Source organism: Budorcas taxicolor, chromosome 1 (genome assembly GCF_023091745.1).
Source record: "Budorcas taxicolor isolate Tak-1 chromosome 1, Takin1.1, whole genome shotgun sequence".
Classification (NCBI taxonomy): Eukaryota; Metazoa; Chordata; class Mammalia; order Artiodactyla; family Bovidae; genus Budorcas; species Budorcas taxicolor.
In genome coordinates, this window is record NC_068910.1 from 47,326,732 (window position 1) to 47,345,630 (window position 18,899).

At 44.1% G+C, this 18,899-nt stretch overlaps 1 protein-coding gene across 1 annotated transcript in view; it reads right to left on the reverse strand.

The window, feature by feature from the left end:
- Window positions 1-18,601, reverse strand: part of ENTPD3 (ectonucleoside triphosphate diphosphohydrolase 3) — a 31,603-nt gene extending 13,002 nt beyond the window's left edge. The window contains exons 1-3 of the mRNA XM_052647450.1: window positions 18,562-18,601; window positions 14,781-14,908; window positions 6,754-6,871 (exon numbers count right to left, since the gene is read on the reverse strand). Of these exons, the coding sequence (XP_052503410.1) occupies window positions 6,754-6,871; window positions 14,781-14,908; window positions 18,562-18,601 (286 nt within the window). The remainder of the gene's footprint in view (window positions 1-6,753; window positions 6,872-14,780; window positions 14,909-18,561) is intronic.
- Window positions 18,602-18,899: the final 298 nt, after the last annotated feature.

Consider the following 18,899-nt stretch of genomic DNA (forward strand, 5'->3'; position numbering starts at 1 on the left):
GATAGATATGTGCTTGATTCTTTCCCTTTATTTACCAGCTTAAAAAATATTGATTGTAGACTCCCCTGGCAGTCCGGTGGTTGACTCCACGCTTCCAATGTAGGGGGCGGAAGTTCAATCCCTGGTTGGGGAACTAATATCCCACATGCCATGTGACCAAATAAATTTTTAAAATTTATATATGTGCTATATATATATATATATATATATATATATATATATATATATATAATAGCATCTCCAGTATATTCTTAACTTAACCAATGAGGGATTTTATTTGTTTGTTTAATATCTTTAAGGGCTTATGAATCTACAGATATGTTTGATATGTAATATTGCAGTTATTATTCTTATTGATGGTCCGTTTTTATCCAGTGGTGCTTTCTTCAGTTTGGCAGCTGAGTCCTTTTGACATGATCCCAGAAACCTTTAAGAACTTTTCTGCTTTCTGATATGATGAGATGTATCAGTGAACTATATACTTCCTGCCCCAGATCTGGAATCTGCCATTTCTCCAAGAAATCCTGATTTCTTTTATTGAGTAATAGTATCTAGTATCCAAAATTTAGAAGTCAAGTTGCTCATTGCAAGCCTTTCCAGAAGACAGACCTAGAGAAAACTTTATTTCAGGAGAAAACGTCATGAATTCTTAGTGGTATTTCTAATTCAGAACTTCAATTTTTCCCTTGAATTCACTGATCTTGTATCTTTATCTTCCTTTTCCTATGCTAAAAATCCTGTTCCCCAGCCCCTCCAACTTAATAACTCATTTGCTTTATTTCACAATCCACATGCAACAGTCTCCGTATGACAGTGACAATACCAGCACTACCACCAGTTGTAGGATTATTAAAAACAATTTAAATTTTTTGAAGTTCTCTTTGTCCTTAGGGTATATCCTGTTAGGCATATACAAGTGTCCATACATCAAGTCTTCCTGAAACACATACATGCTAATTTGTCTCCAGATGGTCTATGGCTGCTAAAGTAGGAGAGTTAAATGGTTACAACAGAGATCACGTGGCCAACAAATGAAAAATATTTATCCTCTAGCTCTTTACAGAAAAAGTTTGCTGTCCCCTGACTTCGATGATTTATTGGCACCTCCAGCTTAATATATTCAAAACCAGATTCCTTAATCCATGCCACAGCCCCAACCCCCAGTGTTGCCCTCTCTCAGGAGGCAGTACCTTCATGAACACAGTCACTCAGGTCAGAACTGACGCTCAGGTGCCATCAGCCAGGATGCCATACATTAAAACGATTGTAAAATGTTGTTGGCTCTACTTCCAAAATACCACTCAAATCTCAGCACTTCTCACTCCTTCCCCAGAACCATTCTCAATCAGTGTTTCTTAGCTTCCGCACTGCTGACCTTTTGGACTGGATCGTTCTTTGTTGTGGGGACTGTTCTGCAAGTCGTGTGATGGTTAGCAGCATCCTTGTTCTCTACCACTAGATGCCAGCAGCACCACAAACTCCAGTTGTGGAAACCAAAAATGTCCCCAGAGGGACTTCCCTGGTGGTCCAGTTGCTAAGACTCCATGCTCCCAATGCAGGGGGCCTGGGTTCGATCCCTAGTCAGGGAACTAAGATTTCCATGTGCCACAACTAAGACCTGGTGCAGCCAAATAAATTCATTAAATAAATAAAAATAATTAAAAAAATAATGTCCCCAGATAGCAACAAATGTTCCCTGGGGGGCAAAACTGCCCTGCATTGAGAAGCACGCGTCTAGGCTAGACCACCCAAACATCATCTCCCACCTGCACTGCTCTAGTAACCCTGGTTTCCCTGCCTCTAATCTTGATCTCTTGACTACATGTTCTACATTGACAGAGTGATCTGTTAAAATGATGTCATCTCATGTTAGCTCCCTGGTCAGAATCTCCTAATGGCTTCCCAATATACTTTGAACAAAATTCATTTGAGTAGAAGTCAAACCCCTTACTGCATCTCAAGGTCCTCCCTGAGCTGGTCTCTGCGACAGCTCTGGCCTCATTTCTCACTTGAACCTCTTACTCGTTCTGCTCCAGTCACACTGGCCCCTTTGCTTTTCCTAGAAAATGCTGAGCCGCTGCCACCCGTGGTCTTTTCTCTTGCCATGCCCTCTGCTAGCACATTCTTCCCTCAAACATATGCATGGCTCACCTCCTCATCTCACTTTGCTCTCTGCTTAGCTGTCACCTTCTTTGCTCTCCCATGAAATCGTGTGATTACTCTCTATCCACCTAGCTGGCTTACTTTCTCTTCACAGCATTTCTGACTGACATCATATACCCACTTATTTGCTGTCTCTCCTTCATTAGACTGTAAGTTCTGTAACAGTAGAGACTTTGTACATTTTGGTTATTTTAGAATTCCCAGTGTCACGAACAGTTATTGGCAAATAGCAAGTATCCAAATAAATATTTGTTAAATATATGAATTAATCAATCAAGCCCACCACACTATAGGAAGGGGATTGTGTAGTTCAGTCTAGAGCAAACAAAATATATTTCTGCAAGAGCTGATCTCTGGACAGGAACTGGTTAGGAGCCTTGCTAGCATGTTGAAATGTGGGGTATTTGAGCATGTCCCTCAGGGACCTATTTTCATAAGGTTCCCTTAAGCCTCCCAGAGGGAAAAGGAGATTGGGTTCACAGGCTCATGGAATACTGGGGCGCTCCAACAAAAGAGCTAAAACTGCGATTCCAATCTGAGAGGAGAGGGCTAGACAGCTGGCATAAGACTTACTTGAGGTGGGACAGGAGCAAAAGACATGTTCTGAACAAAAGATGGTTCTCAACACTGTAGCGACCTGGTCCCTAGAGCAACTTTTTTTTTGTTGTTTTTTTTAATTTTTTTTTAAAATTTTTATTTTTACTTTATTTTACTTTACAGTACTGTATTGGTTTTGCCATACATTGACATGAATACACCACAGGTGTACATGTGATCCCCAAAAGTTCCTAGAGCAACTTTTTAAGGTATTTCAATGGAGATGGTTAAGTCTAGTCTCAGTGGAGTTGAAAAACATTTTTAACTGCTGGCGTAAAGGGAAAACATGACTGTCACCTCTGAGAGAAGGCAGCAGGAAGCCTGAGCAGTGCATCCTGCACAGAGATGAGGGACAGGCAAGGAGCCAGTGACCCTCAGAGGATGGCTTAAAAGTAAGCAGCCAGAGTAACAGACACTGGCATGGCGCGCAGGAGCTAAGGCAGCACCCACTGAGCTCACAGAAAACAGCAGCACCTGAGGACGGACGCCCACCATGAATGCCCTGAGAACGGTATTTCTAAGGCCCTGGGTGTTCAGGAAACACTGTTAGGCAAGCACACATTCACCACTCCCTCACACTGGCCAAGGCAGGGGGTCCTGGGGAAATCTGCAGCCGAGAAACTGGAAACCCAGAGCATGCTTGGCGAAGCTACTTGTCTTCCAGTGGATGACACTTGCCAAACTTCAGCTCTGTTATTTGAGCTGTAGTTTGTGGTCTTCTGGTCATTACAAGTATATATATGGATCCCTGAGGCTACTGTGATCAAAGAGAGAAGATCCATTTATGGATGTGGTGTGGGCTCCATGACCCTGCCCCTCCCCTAAATCACATCCAGGGTGGGCCAAGGGCCCCTGCCCCTGAGAGACTGCCTGGGTCTCTCCCCACAAAAGTGCCACCTCTTCCTACAGTTTGAGGCCGTCACGACTGACTTCGCTGAACTGTCCTCCCAGGGCTAGAGGCAGATCTGACAGCTATGTTAGAACAGCCTTTTAGCAAGAATATCCACCGAGAATTCTCAAGTGTGGTGCCACATAGTTAATAGCTAACAATTATTGAGTGCCTGCTGTATGCCAGGGCTTTGCTACCTGCTTTATATGTGCTGGTGCTCAGTTGCTAAGTTGTGTCTGACTCTTTGTGACCTCATCGACTGTAGCCCGCCAGGCTCTCGGGAAGATCCACTGAAGGAAGAAATGGCAACCCACTCCAGTATTCTTGCCTGAAAAATCCCATGGACCTGCTTTATACATATTATGTCATTTAATCCAAATCATTCCTGTGGGGTGGGTATTACTGTTATGCTTTTTATTTTAGAGATAAGGGAGTCAAGATGCAGAGAGCTCAGATAAGTTTCCAGAGCTTTCGTAGTAGTGATGAGGGTGATGTTTTAATCACTATCCTACATTATCATCTCTGCTTGGAGTGGCTGGTCTGTCTTTCCTAAAAAAGCATCCTGTTTCATGCTTCAGAGTAAAGAAGTAGCTCAGAAGTTAGGAGAACAGAGATGGGATCTCTGGCTGAATTTCAGAAAGGCTGCTGCTGCTGGTGAACTGCAGGTAACAATGCAAGCAGTGCTCAGACGACATGGAAGTTCCCTGTTGTGAGGAGCCGAGAGAAGTGCTGCACAGATGCCCCTTCAAATAAGGCTTAGTGTCTAGAGGTTAGTTCCCTCGGGGTTTTCTTTAGCTGCAGAAAACTGTCTCGGTCAATACTTTCTTCCCAAGCTGGCAACATCCAATAACTGACAGTGACAGGATGTCACCATCCAGTCATTTCTGACCATTTATAGCCAGTGCAGGACACCTCTAATTGGCCGGAGTTCTGCTATGCCTGAGTTGCAATCTGACTTCTCTTTCTATGCAGTCCTCCTCTTTCTGCCTCCTTTCCATGGGTGTGGATCACTCATCACTTGCTTGCACCCCAGCCTCTGTCTGCGCATCTGCTTCTTAAGACCCTAACTGTGACACCTATGTCCCAGGGTCAGCAAGCTCCTGGCTGCCCTACGTGGAAGGGCAGATGATCAGAATGCACCCTGGTTATCCAGTGACAACTCCTGTTCTCTCTACGGGAAAGGCTAATTCTGCTTCCCAACATTTTCTATACCACAATCTGCAAGAGAGTATTCTATTTGAGCAGCTTATTGAGGGAAATGAAGGAAGTTGCTTGGGATGACTGGCCCAGAGTCTAACTCATCCTCTGGGCTGAAGGTATCCCTGTAACCTATCCTGTACACTCATTGGGAAGATCCAGACCAAGTCCAAAGTCATAGTGCTCTAAAGAGGGTGGTACATACATATACACTCACTAACTGGGCTTGATTCTGTGGCCTAAAGACTTAATTGTAAAAGGCAAATTTATTATGACACCTTTTTGTTTTGATTGTGCCACAGGGCCTGAACCTGTGACCCCTGCAGTGGAAGCGTGGAGACTTGACCACTGGACTGCCAGGGAAGTCCAAAACTTTCGACAGAAAAATATCTTTATGACTTCAAGTTAGGGAAGGATTTGTTAAATAAAACATACAAAAGAGCAAACGAAAAGGGAGAAGACTGATAGCTGTACCTTTGTAAAAACTGAGAACTTTTATTCGTCAAAAGACATCATGAAAAACTAAAAAGACAAACTGTAAACTGTGAGAGATATTAGCAACAATATAATAATAATATAGCAGAGCATTCATATTTGGAACAAAGACAAAGAATTCCACAACTCAACAGGAAAATGTCAAGCAATTCAGTAGAAAAATGAGCAAAAGACATGAACAGGCATTTCACAGAAACAGAAATAGTCATAAATATATAAAAAGATACTTAACCTTATTAGTAATCAGGGAAATACAAATATCCCTCAACAGGGATAAATGAACCAGGTACTCATACAAACAGAGATGGATTTTAAAAACCAAGTGGTAGTGAACAAAGCAAATTACAGAATAAATGTTTGCTTCCGATTGTATAAATATGCGCTTGATTCCATTTCCAAAACCAGGAAAAACTAAATGCATAAGGACAAAACTATAAAAAAGAACAAGTAAATAGTCAACATAACATTCAGGATATATTGTGGAGGAAGCAGGAAGCACATGGAGGGTCATTAAAGACATTGATAATCTGTTTCAGAGTTGGCAGCTCCCTAGCCATATACAGTTCACCATGTTCTTTTATACAGCCTATGAACTGAGATATTCGTGCATTATTTTTAGATGGTGTTGAACATTTTTTTAATAATATTTTGTGACATTTGAGAATTATTGGAAATTCAGAATTTCAGGGTCCATAAAGAAAGCTTTACTGGAACAGAGCCACACAAGCCTGTTTCTTTACAGATGGTCCATCTCTCTCTCTTTTTACCCTCCCCTCCCACTATACACAGCCAACTAGAGTATAATTTTCCTATTGGAGTATAATTTTCCATGAGTTTCTCACATTTCTGCATGTCTTATGAGCAGAGGCACTCCCTGCTGTTGTTCTGGACTATCTGTTCAGGGATATTTGCATAATGAACAGGCTAAGAAGATATGGATAGTGTTTCCCTCCCATTATAAATCTTTCAGGTTCTCTAATCTCAGGGTTCCTTTTTGGTAATACAACCCACTGTACAAGCAGGTACCATCTGGTGCTCTCTACACATCACCCTGTGCAAATTGGGGCTCAGAGAACCAGGACAAGAAAACGCTGATCCTTGGGCATTTGTGTGAGCAATAAATTCTCCTGTGTTTCTGACAGGAGTTTTGTGTCTTTCACCAGCATCCGTACCACACCATTCACAGTTCTTGACACCCCTGCCTCCCCTTTTACAGATGAGAAATCTGAAATCCAGAGAAGGGAAGGGGCTAGCCTAAGGTCACTGTACTGAAGAGTAGCAGCGCTAACAAGAGGTCTCATATTTCCCTGACACCCAGCCCAGTGCTCACTCCTCGCCTCCAGGCAGTATTTCAGGACTTCTGCAGGCCTCCAAAGGACATTAGGACTCTCCCTTCTTCCCTTGGGCCTTACCTTTCACGTTGCATTTGAAGGTCTGACTGACCACTCCAGTATTATTCGCCTTCTCTGCTGGCCATTGATACACGTAGATTGTGGTTCTAGAAGACCCGGCATCAAGTACAATTCCATACTGAATAAAAGGGGGGACAGAGAGTTAATTACAGGCTCAGCCTCTCTGAGGACCCCTTTTCCCAGAGAACCACTGAGAACCCTGAGTCGTCCCAAGAGTTTAACCCACACCGCTTCCTTTATATAGAACCTGACCAAGAAGACAAAACTATTTTCTCCAAACCAACTTTGTTTCTGTAGACTGGAGAGAGGGGTGGGGCGGAGGTGGGTCAGGTGTTCTAGGCCACAGTTCTTAGCCTTGGTTCACAGTGGAATCACTTAGGGAGCTTTTGAAGCTCCCAATGCCAAGGCTATACCCGAGACTCATTAAATCAGAATCTCTGTCAATCGACCCAGGCACAAACAGTTCTTAAAGCTCCCGTGGTGACTCCGATATGCATCCAAGATTAAAGATGAGTACCCCAAGGATTGTGCATGCAAAGACAATCTCCTGATTTCTGTTCATCCAGCTTCTGCAGGGTGGAGGTGAGGGAGGTCAGAAGCTACCTGGGTGTCAGGAGGAAAATGAATCGTCAGTCACCTGCTACCATTTCTTCTCCAAACTTCCAGGACTATCCGCCTGGGAATAAGCAACCAATAGGAAACCATGGTAGGAAGTACTTAAGGAGGAAAAAAACAAAATACGAAAGATTGTTGATATATCATCTCACTTTGGTGACTCATGTGTGGAGGAATGGACAGGAGGGTATTGCCAGCCATCTCACCCAGCTTGAGGCAGTTACCAGAGAGCTCTGCTTGAAGGCGTGGCCCAGCCCAGGCCCTGGACCAGACCTGCCCAGGACAGAGCATGCAGTAGCAGCCAAGGGGCACAGGAATGAGTTATGCGGACCTAGGTCAGTACCTGGCTGGGGGGGAGTCAGCCCAGGGCATCAGAGGCTTCTGGGTGGCAGCTTTTCCCCAATTCCTCTGCCACTGAGTTAGCCTAGCTTGTCTCAGAGAGGAAGATGACGTTGGGTTCTGGAGGCAGGTCAAATCGGATGGATTCTTACTTTTCCAATATTGTGTAAGAGACCTAACCTCTCTGGATTCCATCATTTTCAGACAACTTCCTTTCGGAAGTAAATAGGAGACCATCTGCCTGATGCTTACTGGCTGTTCAATAAATACAGGCTCATAGAAAAACCAGTAAGAAAAATAAATAAAATTACAAAGCAAGAAAAAGAGGAAAGAAAAGTGAATAACACTCTTCAAACCCAACTACTGTTTTAACACCTTGTTATGTATCTTTTCCAATGGTCTTCTGTGCATACAACTACATATACACTTATGTTTCATATGTTTTTAAATCAACACAGGATTATACTACACAGAAGCTTCTCCAATGCTCTTTTCTTACTAAAACAGTATATCAAGAACATCTCTCCCTATCGGTAAAAATACTGACATCATGATTTTTAAGACATTCATCACATTGACTGTGAGATGTACAGTAATTCATTTAACCAATCCCCTGATTCTAAACTCTGCCATGAGCACCTGCTTCATTTGAAATAGGAGCAAATAAAAAGTGTTACTCCAGCTCCTCCATTCTATTAAGACTTAGAACACCCTGTGTACACTGGTATTTGAACTTGAACAGCCTCTTCAACTTGGCTCTTCAGTCTGATAACGCGTATTGCTTGGGATCCTGACATGACACCTCTCTATGGCAAACAAGGGAGGCATTGTTCACAATCTGTTCCAGGCAGAGGCTCCCCATGAGATTAAAGCACAGGTTGAAACTGAAGGAAATCAGGCACTCCAGAGGTCTGAGCCTCCGTGTCAGTGCTTGCTTTCCTTCCCTCTGCTGCCAGCCTGCTCACTACCCCTCCACCGGCCCCTCCAGGCCAGGTACTGATAGGAGAGTGAGCGTAAGAAGGCAACCACTCCAGAGAATACCACACTGTCTACCCCCAAATCTTCTTTATTCCAACCCTTCATGAAGAACGCTTAGGGTTCCTGGGCCAAGATCAGAAAGAAAGAAGAATGTCCATTTTCATCTGTAACTGCAGAAAAATGGGATTTAGCTTTCACCACAGTGGGTGCCTCCAGCGACTTTGCTCTGAGATTTGCAGGAGAGATGGCGGCCCCTTGCGTACCTGCTGATGTACTGACAGCAGCCGTGAGGCCCAGGGCTTCTTCTCACTAACACAATCTACTCCCACCCCACCATCTTTCACTGTCATTTTCAAAAGTGGAAAAATTGGTCTTTAACCAGTTTTCAGAGTTCATTTGCCTAGATCAGTGAAACTCAATATGGTTCCATGGAGGAAGATGTAAGAGGAGAATGAATTTCATTCAGTTCAATAAAGTGGGTGATGTTTGGGTGAAAAGCAGCAAGTCACCCTCTATTTAGTGCACTGTCAGAAAAAAAAAAAAAAAGGCCTGATACAGAACTGAAGACACACTCAGTGGGTCAACCAAAAAGACAGTCTTCCATATTAACCATGGTCATGGACTGTGTGAGCTTCTAGGAAAAGCAAAAGCAAAGATCACATGATCAGCTTTCTTAGATGTGTTTATCATCATCATCATCATTACTCTTACTATAATAGAATAGGGATAGTAACAAACATTTGCTAAATCCTTATAATACATCAGGCAGTGCAGAAAGGGCCTTAGTGTCGCATTTATAAGGCAGGTGTTATCATCATCCCCACTTGACAGATGGGAAAACTGAGGCTCACAGAGGTAAATAATTAGTCAAGGTCACAGACTTGGGATCAAGCTGGGGTCTGACTCTCAAACCTGTACCCATAGCCCCTATACTTTCCCTGAGTTCCAAGATAAGTCTTTTTAAAAATGTATTTTTAATTGAAGGATAATTGCTTTACAATATTGTATTGGTTTCTGCCATACGTCAGCATGAATCACCCATACGTATATATATGCCCTATCCCTCTTGAACCTCCTTCCCACCTCCCACCCCATCCCACCTCTCTAGGTTGTCACAGAGCCCCAGTTTGAGTTCCCTGAGTTCTACGGCCAATTCCCACTGGCTCTCTACTTTACCTATGGTAATGTATATGTTTCCTTGGTACTCTCTCCATTCGTCCCACCGTCTCCTTCCCACTCTGTGCTCACAAATCTGTTCTCTGTGTCCATGTCTCCACTGCTGCCTTGCAGATAGGTTCAGCAGTACCATCTTTCTAGGTTCCATAGAGATGCATTAATATATGATATTTGTTGAAGAAAAACAAGTCTTAACAGGGTGACTGATTAGTAAGAAGGTGCCTGGTATGGTATGGTAGACTTTGTTCAGACAAAAGACCCTTGAAAGCAAACTCTTAGTTAAGTGGTGTGCAGATCTGGGTGGAGAGGAGAATGACCAATGTGTATAAGGAGCCAGGGCTTTCTAGAAAGGAAGAAACCAATTACCCAACTCTTGTTTTCCAAGAGGTAAACCAGGGTGGGCCACAGGGCACCGGATACCCAGGCTGATGACTGAGAATGGATGAGGGTTAGAAAGAGATGGTTTTAACACAGCCCAGTCCAGTTGTTGTGCTTTGGAGAGTTGTGTGACCCAACCTGGGCTCTAATGTGACCTGAGCAGGTCATGGCAGAAAAGCAGTGTCCCTGAAACCTGGGACTCTGCATGCCCTTCTTCAACAGTGACACCATGTGGGTGCAAGCGGCAGTGGCAGTGGCACTGGGATATTGATCAGATGGGATTGAGAGGCTTCAGGGCTTCTCAGCAACTGTGACGGCGTTGGGAGGGTAAAGCCTCAAGAGGCGGATATCAGACTTAATGATAATAAATCGCCAGGGTAGATGGAAAACAAAGGCAACGTTGTCATGTTTACTCTTCAAGCTGATAGAGCAGGTCAAACCAGTAACAATGATAAAGGGACTGGGGATATTTCCTTCACCGCCTAAATTTTAATAGTTCCACTGTATGAGATCAGTCCTGAGTGTTCATTGGAAGGACTGATATTGAAGCTGAAACTCCAATACTTTGGCCACCTGATGCAAAGAGATGACTCATTTGAAAAGACCCTGATGCTGGGAAAGATTGAAGGCAGGAGGAGAAGGGGACGACAGAGGAGGAGATGGTTGGATGGCATCACTGACTCAATGGACATGAGTTTGGGTGAACTCTGGGAGTTGGTGATGGACAGGGAGGGCTGGCGTGCTGCAGTCCATGGGGTCACAAAGAGTTGGACATGACTGAGCAACTGAACTGAACTGAATGGAACACTTAGATAAAACAAGGTCAGGTGGGCCAACATTGGATTTAATAGCCAGATATCTTGACCTCTCATATGGGTCTTGAGGAACATTCCAGGGCCCCCTATATAGCAGACCACCATGGAGCTGGCCCCTCAGAACCACCAGCTGCACGCAAAGGCAAGATGAGGCAAGGTATGAAAACACAGACAATGAAAAATTTATATATTTTTTCATTTTTTTTAATATTCACTGCCTCCACCTCCACACTGCCCTTCCCACCCCCAGCACACATTGCACAACAGAAGGACAGGTCTCTGGACAGCCTGAGAAAAGCTGCATGTGAAGGGCCCCCTTCCAAGCTGTCATTCCACTCCACTTCAGCTGGCCACAACATCTGTCTTTTCTCACACCTAACTCTCTCAGGGAAACAGGATGAGCCCCTGAGCCAATATTCCGATGTCACACAACTCATTCTCCTACAGCGGGGGCTGAAGAAATTAAAAATCCCCTCTCTGAACTGTGTCTGCTAATGAGGATATACATACCGATCCTTCCAAACTCTTGCCTAAGGCCTTTGTTCTCTGCTTTTTTTCTTTCTTCTATGCCAATTATGTTATTTCTAATCTGTATAATCGCAGGAAGCTATTTGCCCTTTCGGTTTCTCCTTTTCAAAGTTGGAATGAAAATAGTCTACCTACGGGGTGACAGTCACAGGGTTCCCTCACCCCTGTGATGTCCACTTATGTATGCACTTTCTACCTGCCTGAAGGCCGTCTCCATTGGCCCAGCCAACCTAAGCGCACAGTATGCCAGAAATACTAAAGGGCTTATGTCCCCCAGGGAGCAGCCCTCAACCGATGACTAATGGAAGCTGGTGTGTAAATACGCCCTGGACTCGGATGACCGAGCCAGGTGTTCTGTATGCCCGTGACAGATGTCATCCCTGAGGTGAGTCCTGCACTGGCTCCCAGGGCAGTCCCAGCTGCCCACAGTGGTAACCTGCTGGGTATCAGCCCCTCCATTGGGACAGAAGCCCCTTCCCTTCTGTCTCACTTCCACGCTGCACAGTGCTTCCTGGGGTCACCCCCAGATGACTATCTCGCACAGGCACCTTTGACTAGGGAAACCCCTCTGAACAGTGGAACTAAACATGGTCTCCTTCAGTAGCACCCTCCACACTGCTTGGGGACCCACTTTTCTCTACTCAATTTACTCTTCAGGTCTTCTAATTTCTCCATGTCCCTCCAGTTTGAACTTACCTCTCATCTTCCCAAACAACTGTCTTAACCAGCCTATCCCTCACATTTGAAGGGCCCAAGGGACACTTCTTTATAAGAGAAGACTTCTGCCCTGTCCTGCCCCCTCCCCTACCCCGCCACCTGTCTTCTCATCCACAGGCAAATCCACAGTGTGAACAGCCTCATGCACCTGTACATTGACTGTAGAAGGTGGGCTAGCTCAGACTGTAGACCATGCCCACGCTCTGTCTAGTCTCCCTGCAAGCAGCTGCCCCTTTGCCACCCCTCAGATCCGTGGCGAGGTCTGCTGTCAGGGGAAGGCCCACACAGACCCTGGGTTCTGGGGTCCTAAGCATGTTCTAGAAGGGGAAGCATGGCTCTTGGTGGGCACATTCCCTTGTCCCGTGGAGAGGTGTACCCAGAGTGCAGCTAGAGCTGGTTCCTTTGATTTATGGGGTCTAAGGGTGGTACTGGGCTTCCCAGGTGGCGTTAGTGGTAAAGAACCTGCCTGCCAGTGCAGGAGATGTAAGAGACATGGGTTGAATCTCTGGGTTGGGAAGATCCCCTGAAGGAGGAAATGGAACCCCTCTCCAGTATTCTTGCCTGGGAAATCCCATGGACAGAGGAGCCTGGTGGGGTATGGCCCCTAGGGTTGCAGAGTCAGACACTACTGAAGCAACTAATCATGCACGCACAGGGTGGCACTAGGGTCTGAGAATGGTTACTTGCCCCCCAAGTTGCTCCTGTAATTCAGCACCTTCCTGTCTCTGTGCCCGTCCTCTGCTCCTTCCCTCCTGTGCAAAGGAGGACATGTTTTCCTATCAGAGGACAGTATCTTCTTCTGGGCTCCCTGTTCAGAACTTAGGATCAAGGAACAGTCGGAAGTAAATGAAGAGAGCCCTGGTGGTGGGCAAAGAAATGTTGCTCATCCACTGAGCAAACCTATGTTTCCTCACTTGCAAAATGGTGGTGACAGGGCTTGACCATCTTCCATAGTTGGCACAAGATTTCAGTGAGATAATTCAGGGAAAAATGCTCACTCAACTGACTAGCAATTTACAAAGAGTAAGGAGATGGTATTTCCTCTAGTTGCACTCCTGGTTTTATACAGTTTATAGAAGAAGGCAGTGCCTGGAGCTTGGGAAAACAGCTTCTCTAGGCCTTAGCTAATGTCTTTGGACAGCCAGATAATTTGTTTTCCTCTCACCACAGGACAGCTGCATAAGGCTTTTCTTTTTCTTTTTTATTCATGTTATTCATGGGAGGATGAGATTCTTAAGTAAAATATAAAAGAACAAAGTTCTATTATCTAGGAAAGATTTTAGGAAATTCTCTGGCAGTCCAGTGGTTAGGACTCAGCATTCTTACTGCTGGGGCCCTGGGTTGGATCCCTAGTTGGGGAATTAAGATCCCACAAGCTTCTTTTTGCAGCCAGAAAAAATTTAATTAATTAATTTAAAGGCAGACAGACAGACAGAAAGAAACAGATTTTCCTCTAATCCTTTAGCAAAGTGGACTCTGGATGGTAGATCAAACTCAACCACAGGGTCAAGGCAAAAATGGTTCTTTTTATCTTTTAAAAACCTCTATATCAAATATAGCCTATGAACAATCCCTAACAGCAGGAAGATATAGAAAAGACCCAAGGTCAAAGATAAATTCTAAATGAGATTCAAATAACATGGTTCCTATGGCCCTCCATCTAAGAGTGATTTTCATAGCTTTAAAGAGTCATAAGAAGAGAAAAAGAAAAGAAGATATGCAATAGAGACTATAAATGGTTCTCAAAACCTAAAATATGTACTGTCTGGCTCTTTATGGAGGAAGTTTGCTGACTTATACTCAGAATAATTGAAGGGCTCACTGATTCTCTTCACCTTTCACTTGACAGTCCCTCAGGGGATCACCTCCTGTCACCCTTACAGCCAAGGGAGAGGCTGTGTACAGTTCTGTCTCCCAGAGTCCATCCATTCGGGGATGGTTTTATCGAGGGCTGACAGAGGTCTCTGGAACTTAGCATAAGGTCCTGAGTACTTTCAGTGGGGGGAGGAGTCAGAGGGATCGTGGCATACTTCTAGACTCAAGAGAGGTGGCACAGCACAGATCAAGGAGACTTTTCAGGTCCTTGGCTTTGTTTACCCAGGCTAGGCCAGAAGAAGAGCCTGAGTCTCCTGGTCTCCGCTCATGAGCAGGGCCGGGTCATCTGGGGAGACTGACAAGCTGGTAAATCTTTGGTAGCCATCCATAATTCTTGGCAACAAAGTCTGGCTTTGGTTCCAACAGTCAGGAGTCAAAGCAAGACCACATCATCCTAGGAGAAGGTGTCACCACTATCAATCTGTCATCTCAAACACCACAAACCTAGCATGTCCAGTCTTTCTCCCTGGGCCTTACCCCGCCTTTCCCTGGCTCCAGCTGGAGGTGAGGAAGGGCAAGAATTTTCTTCTCTTCTAACTCATAGCTTGAGAGTCATTGATGCCAGAGCCCATTTCTTCCTTTCAGTGCCAACCCCTTCACACCTACCTTTGGTCCTGGAAAGAGGACCTCTTTCTGGTGTGTCTGGATGAGTGTGATAGCCATAAGCACCACAATGCTCAAAAACAAGACCACCAAGGCGATGATGGCTGGAGTTCGGGAGAGGACCTTGAGGCCTAAAATGAGGAAACCCAGAAGACATGTGAGGGGGAATCAGGAGCAGGGCCCTGCCCTTCTCCGTAGAATCTGTGAATGGAGTGCTTAGCTGCATGCATAAGTCACTTCCTCTGGCTTTTCTGAGACCCAAACATTTAGAACTACAACTGGGCTCAAATACCCATTTGAGTATCTTTCCTCCAAAGAGTGCACTAAAACAGCGTTTGCAAGGAGGGTGTGCATAGTCTAGCTCGCTGGTATTTCCCAAAGTGTGTTATGCATATTACTGGTTGTCCCTGAGATGATTTCCAGCAACATTTATTTCAATGTACATTTGAAAATTATGAGTTTTCTATTAAAGCAGGTGATATAATATTCCATTTAAAAATAACCTCAGATAAATAAGAAATTCCTATTGTATTTCAGATATAATCAATGATTATAAAGTTTAGTACGTGGTGACATTGTCCAACAAATGGTAATGTGTCTGAATTCTGAAGATGTGTGGGTGCCCAGTAAGAATTCAATCTCAGTCATTTTCCCTGTGTCTATAGTAAAGACGTAGACATCTTTACAAATGAAGAGTAAGTAAACCCCAATCCACATGTTCCCTCCCAAAGGGGTCATGTAATCTCTGGGGTTTATATTTTATATTTTAATCATAACATGTAAATGCAAAAGAAAAAAATGTAGCATATGAGTTGTCAACTAAATATATAGCCTCTAAGTAAAGATAATTATATGCAATATATGATAATATGTAATATATCATAATGGACTATTTCTACTTATTAAATTTAAGCTAATATTTCCTCACCAGATGATTATGAGCAAATATTTACTTGGGTCTTAACATACCAGTGCGGGCTAATGAAAATTTCATAAATAAAGTAGCAAATATGTTTATTTTTAAAAAAAGAAAAGAAGGAAAGAAACTTTCTGAAATGATTCCATTTATGTTAAGCTCTAAAACAGGCAGGTGATAGAAGTCAGAACAGTGGTTGCACAGGGGTTTGGGGCAGGCACTTTCTAGGGAAATGAAAATGCTCTTATATCTAAATAGGATTGTAGGGTATATGAGTTTATGCATTTTTCAAAATTTATCAAACTTTCCAAGGTCCTTTGGAAAAAAACTGAAAACCACAGCAAACCAGCTCCTTTAGATACAATTTCCCTTAAAAAATATTCATATAAATTGTCCATTTGCTAAAAACATAATCCTTCCAGAAGGCGAGAATACCAAATTTAGGAACACAACTTAAGATCTATCCATTTCACTATATATGAAAGAAGTGAAAGTCGCTCAGTCGTGTCAGACCCAGGTCTCCCACATTGCAGGCAGATTCTTTACCATCTGAGCCACAAGGGAAGCCCAGGAATACTGGTGTGGGTAACCTATCCCTTTTCCAGGGGATCTTCCTGACCCAGGAATCAAACGTGGGTCTCCTGCATTTACCAGCATAAAGAATCCACCTGCAATGTGGAGACCCGAGTTCGGTCCCTGGGTCCCAAGATCCCCTGGAGGAGGGCATGGCAACCCACCCCAGTATTCTTGCCTGGGAAATCCCATGGACAGAGGAGCCTGGTGGGCTACAGTCCATGTGGTTGCAAAGAGTCGGACACGACTGAGCGACTAAACCACCACCACTACCTATCACTATATATATAACTTATACCTAATTTTTTAAAGATAAAAAGACATTAAAGTAGAATATTGACTAAATAATAGTCTTGGTAGAACTATTATAGCATAAACGTAAGTGGTGAGGCTCAAATGGCTGAACTATGATAAACACTAGCATAAAAGGAAGATCAATGAATTCAGAGAATCCAAATATGTCTCACCAATTGAGTATCTAAATTAATTAAAAGTAAATAAAATTTAAAAATTCAGTTTTCTGTTGCACTAGCCACTTTCTAAGTGTTCAATAATCAAAAGTGGCTACCATATTGGACAGTGTAATTACAGAACATTTCTACCATCACAGAAAGTTCTGTTGAACAGCAATGGGGTAGAACCTGTCCTATTCTGGAACATCTACTTTAGATCATCATAAGCTATTGTTTATATTATTTCTAGGAGATATTTTCTTGGAAGAAAAAAAAGAGCATGTATTTACTACCATATAGAGTTAGATTCAGCCTCAATATCCAGTCACATCACAGTGCTCATTACTTGGGGAGGTCAGTCATGCAGTGGGTCTCAATATCTCAGCAGAGCCAACTCTTAACTACCTCACCTGATTCCCCTGCAGTATCAATACTGCCACAGACACATCCTGATGTTCAAGTTGCCTTAATTTTCCTACCTTGTCACTGAGAGTGAACTGGAGGGGAATTTGTCAGCATGTATCAAAATTGCAAGTGTGTATACCATCTGCCTCACAATCCCACTTCTGGGAATTTATTCTACAGAACTGGTCCCAAGTGTGTTAAATGACTTTGTACACCAAGTTACTCACTGCGGAATCGTTTGTCATAGCACCTGGAGGGAGGCCAGCTACTGTGGAGTTAACCTTCAGAGCCTCTGAAGGGGTCTTGGCTCACTTTTCTGTGATTCCAGATCAAAGGATATGACCCAGACAGAAACCGTTTTATCCACAGAGGCAAATTTTTACATCAACTGTTAAACAGTGTGTATGCCAGGTCAGTTGTATACAAGACAAGGTAGAAGTTTAATCTGCCAAGTTAAACTTGTCCTCTGGAAGGAATGTAACAAGTTAGTCTGCATGTGTGATGTTACAGTATATGTGTTAAACTATCAAAGTGTTTTGAATACCAATTTAGGGGCACCACTAAAGAACATCTGTCCATGGGGCCGAACTGGGGGTGATACGTAAGCAGTCTCCTGACCACAGCCACGAGCCTAGCCTCCTCAGTCTTCTGCTCTTCAGCAGTTTTCAGGTAAAAAGCTGTGATTACTTTAAGCAAACCCTTGCTCCAGCAGAAAAGCCTATCATAGACCAAAGTGGACTAGACCAGGTCTCATTCATTTAGGGAACTGCAGCCTAGAGCTGTGCTGTCATTAGGGCTGGACAAACACTGTAATTACCAGGTGCCTCCCAAGAGTGGAGAGGCCAGAGCCTTCTAGGCTTCCACACAGAGCAACTGCAAAATGTGCTCCAGAGGCAGGCAGGACAAGCTCAGAAGTGTGTGTGTATGTGTGTGTGCGTGTGTGTGCAAATTCTACCCATGTGCCTGCAGTAAAAGGTGGTAACAACGCTGACCACGGGGGCGGGGGCGGGGCGGGGGGCGGGAGGCCTGCGGAGGGGGAAGGGATGCTGTAGGCGCCAGGCCAGCAGTAACTTGGATGGAAAGAGAAGCAAGCTCCAAGTACTTTACAGTTCATCACAAAATCAACAATATTCTAAAGCAGACCTTACACACAGCTGGGTAAGGGAAACCACAAGGGCCAAATTAATGGATTATGCAAACCGGAAAAACCATTTAAGCGAAACAAGCATGCTAGTCCTGGTTTTGTGTCGCTTTGACGAAAAGAATTACTTTTATCTGTGGAATGCCGGTGGTAAAAGCCCGGTGGAGACTAAGTCTTCCACCAAAGAAGTTAAACCGTCATTTGCCGGGGACGTGGATGAAAGAGCCTGTGGGCTGAGGCTGGGATTCTTGCGTGATGCGACAAAATCATACTCGCTGCCTGCTGAGTGATACTGACCTGCTTGTTCACAAGGTTGGCGGGTCAGCACCGTGAACATCTCTCCTTCCAGCTGCAGGTGAGAGAACATAGAATGACTGCGCGAACTTGGTCCCTGACTTAAGAAGTTCCGAAAACTTGCACCGCGTTAAAGCACAAACCCACTTCACTTTTTCCAAAGGAAAGCCTTCTGGGGGCCAGATGAACCTAGAACTTCCCAGGCAGACCCAAGGCTGGGCTTATATTCTAGAGTCATCTCTCGCCAGCCCCCACCTCCCCCCATGCAAAAAGGAAGAACGGACTTGCTGAAAATTTAAATTCAAAAAATTTTCGAAGAAGTCGAGCTTCTTCTGCAGATT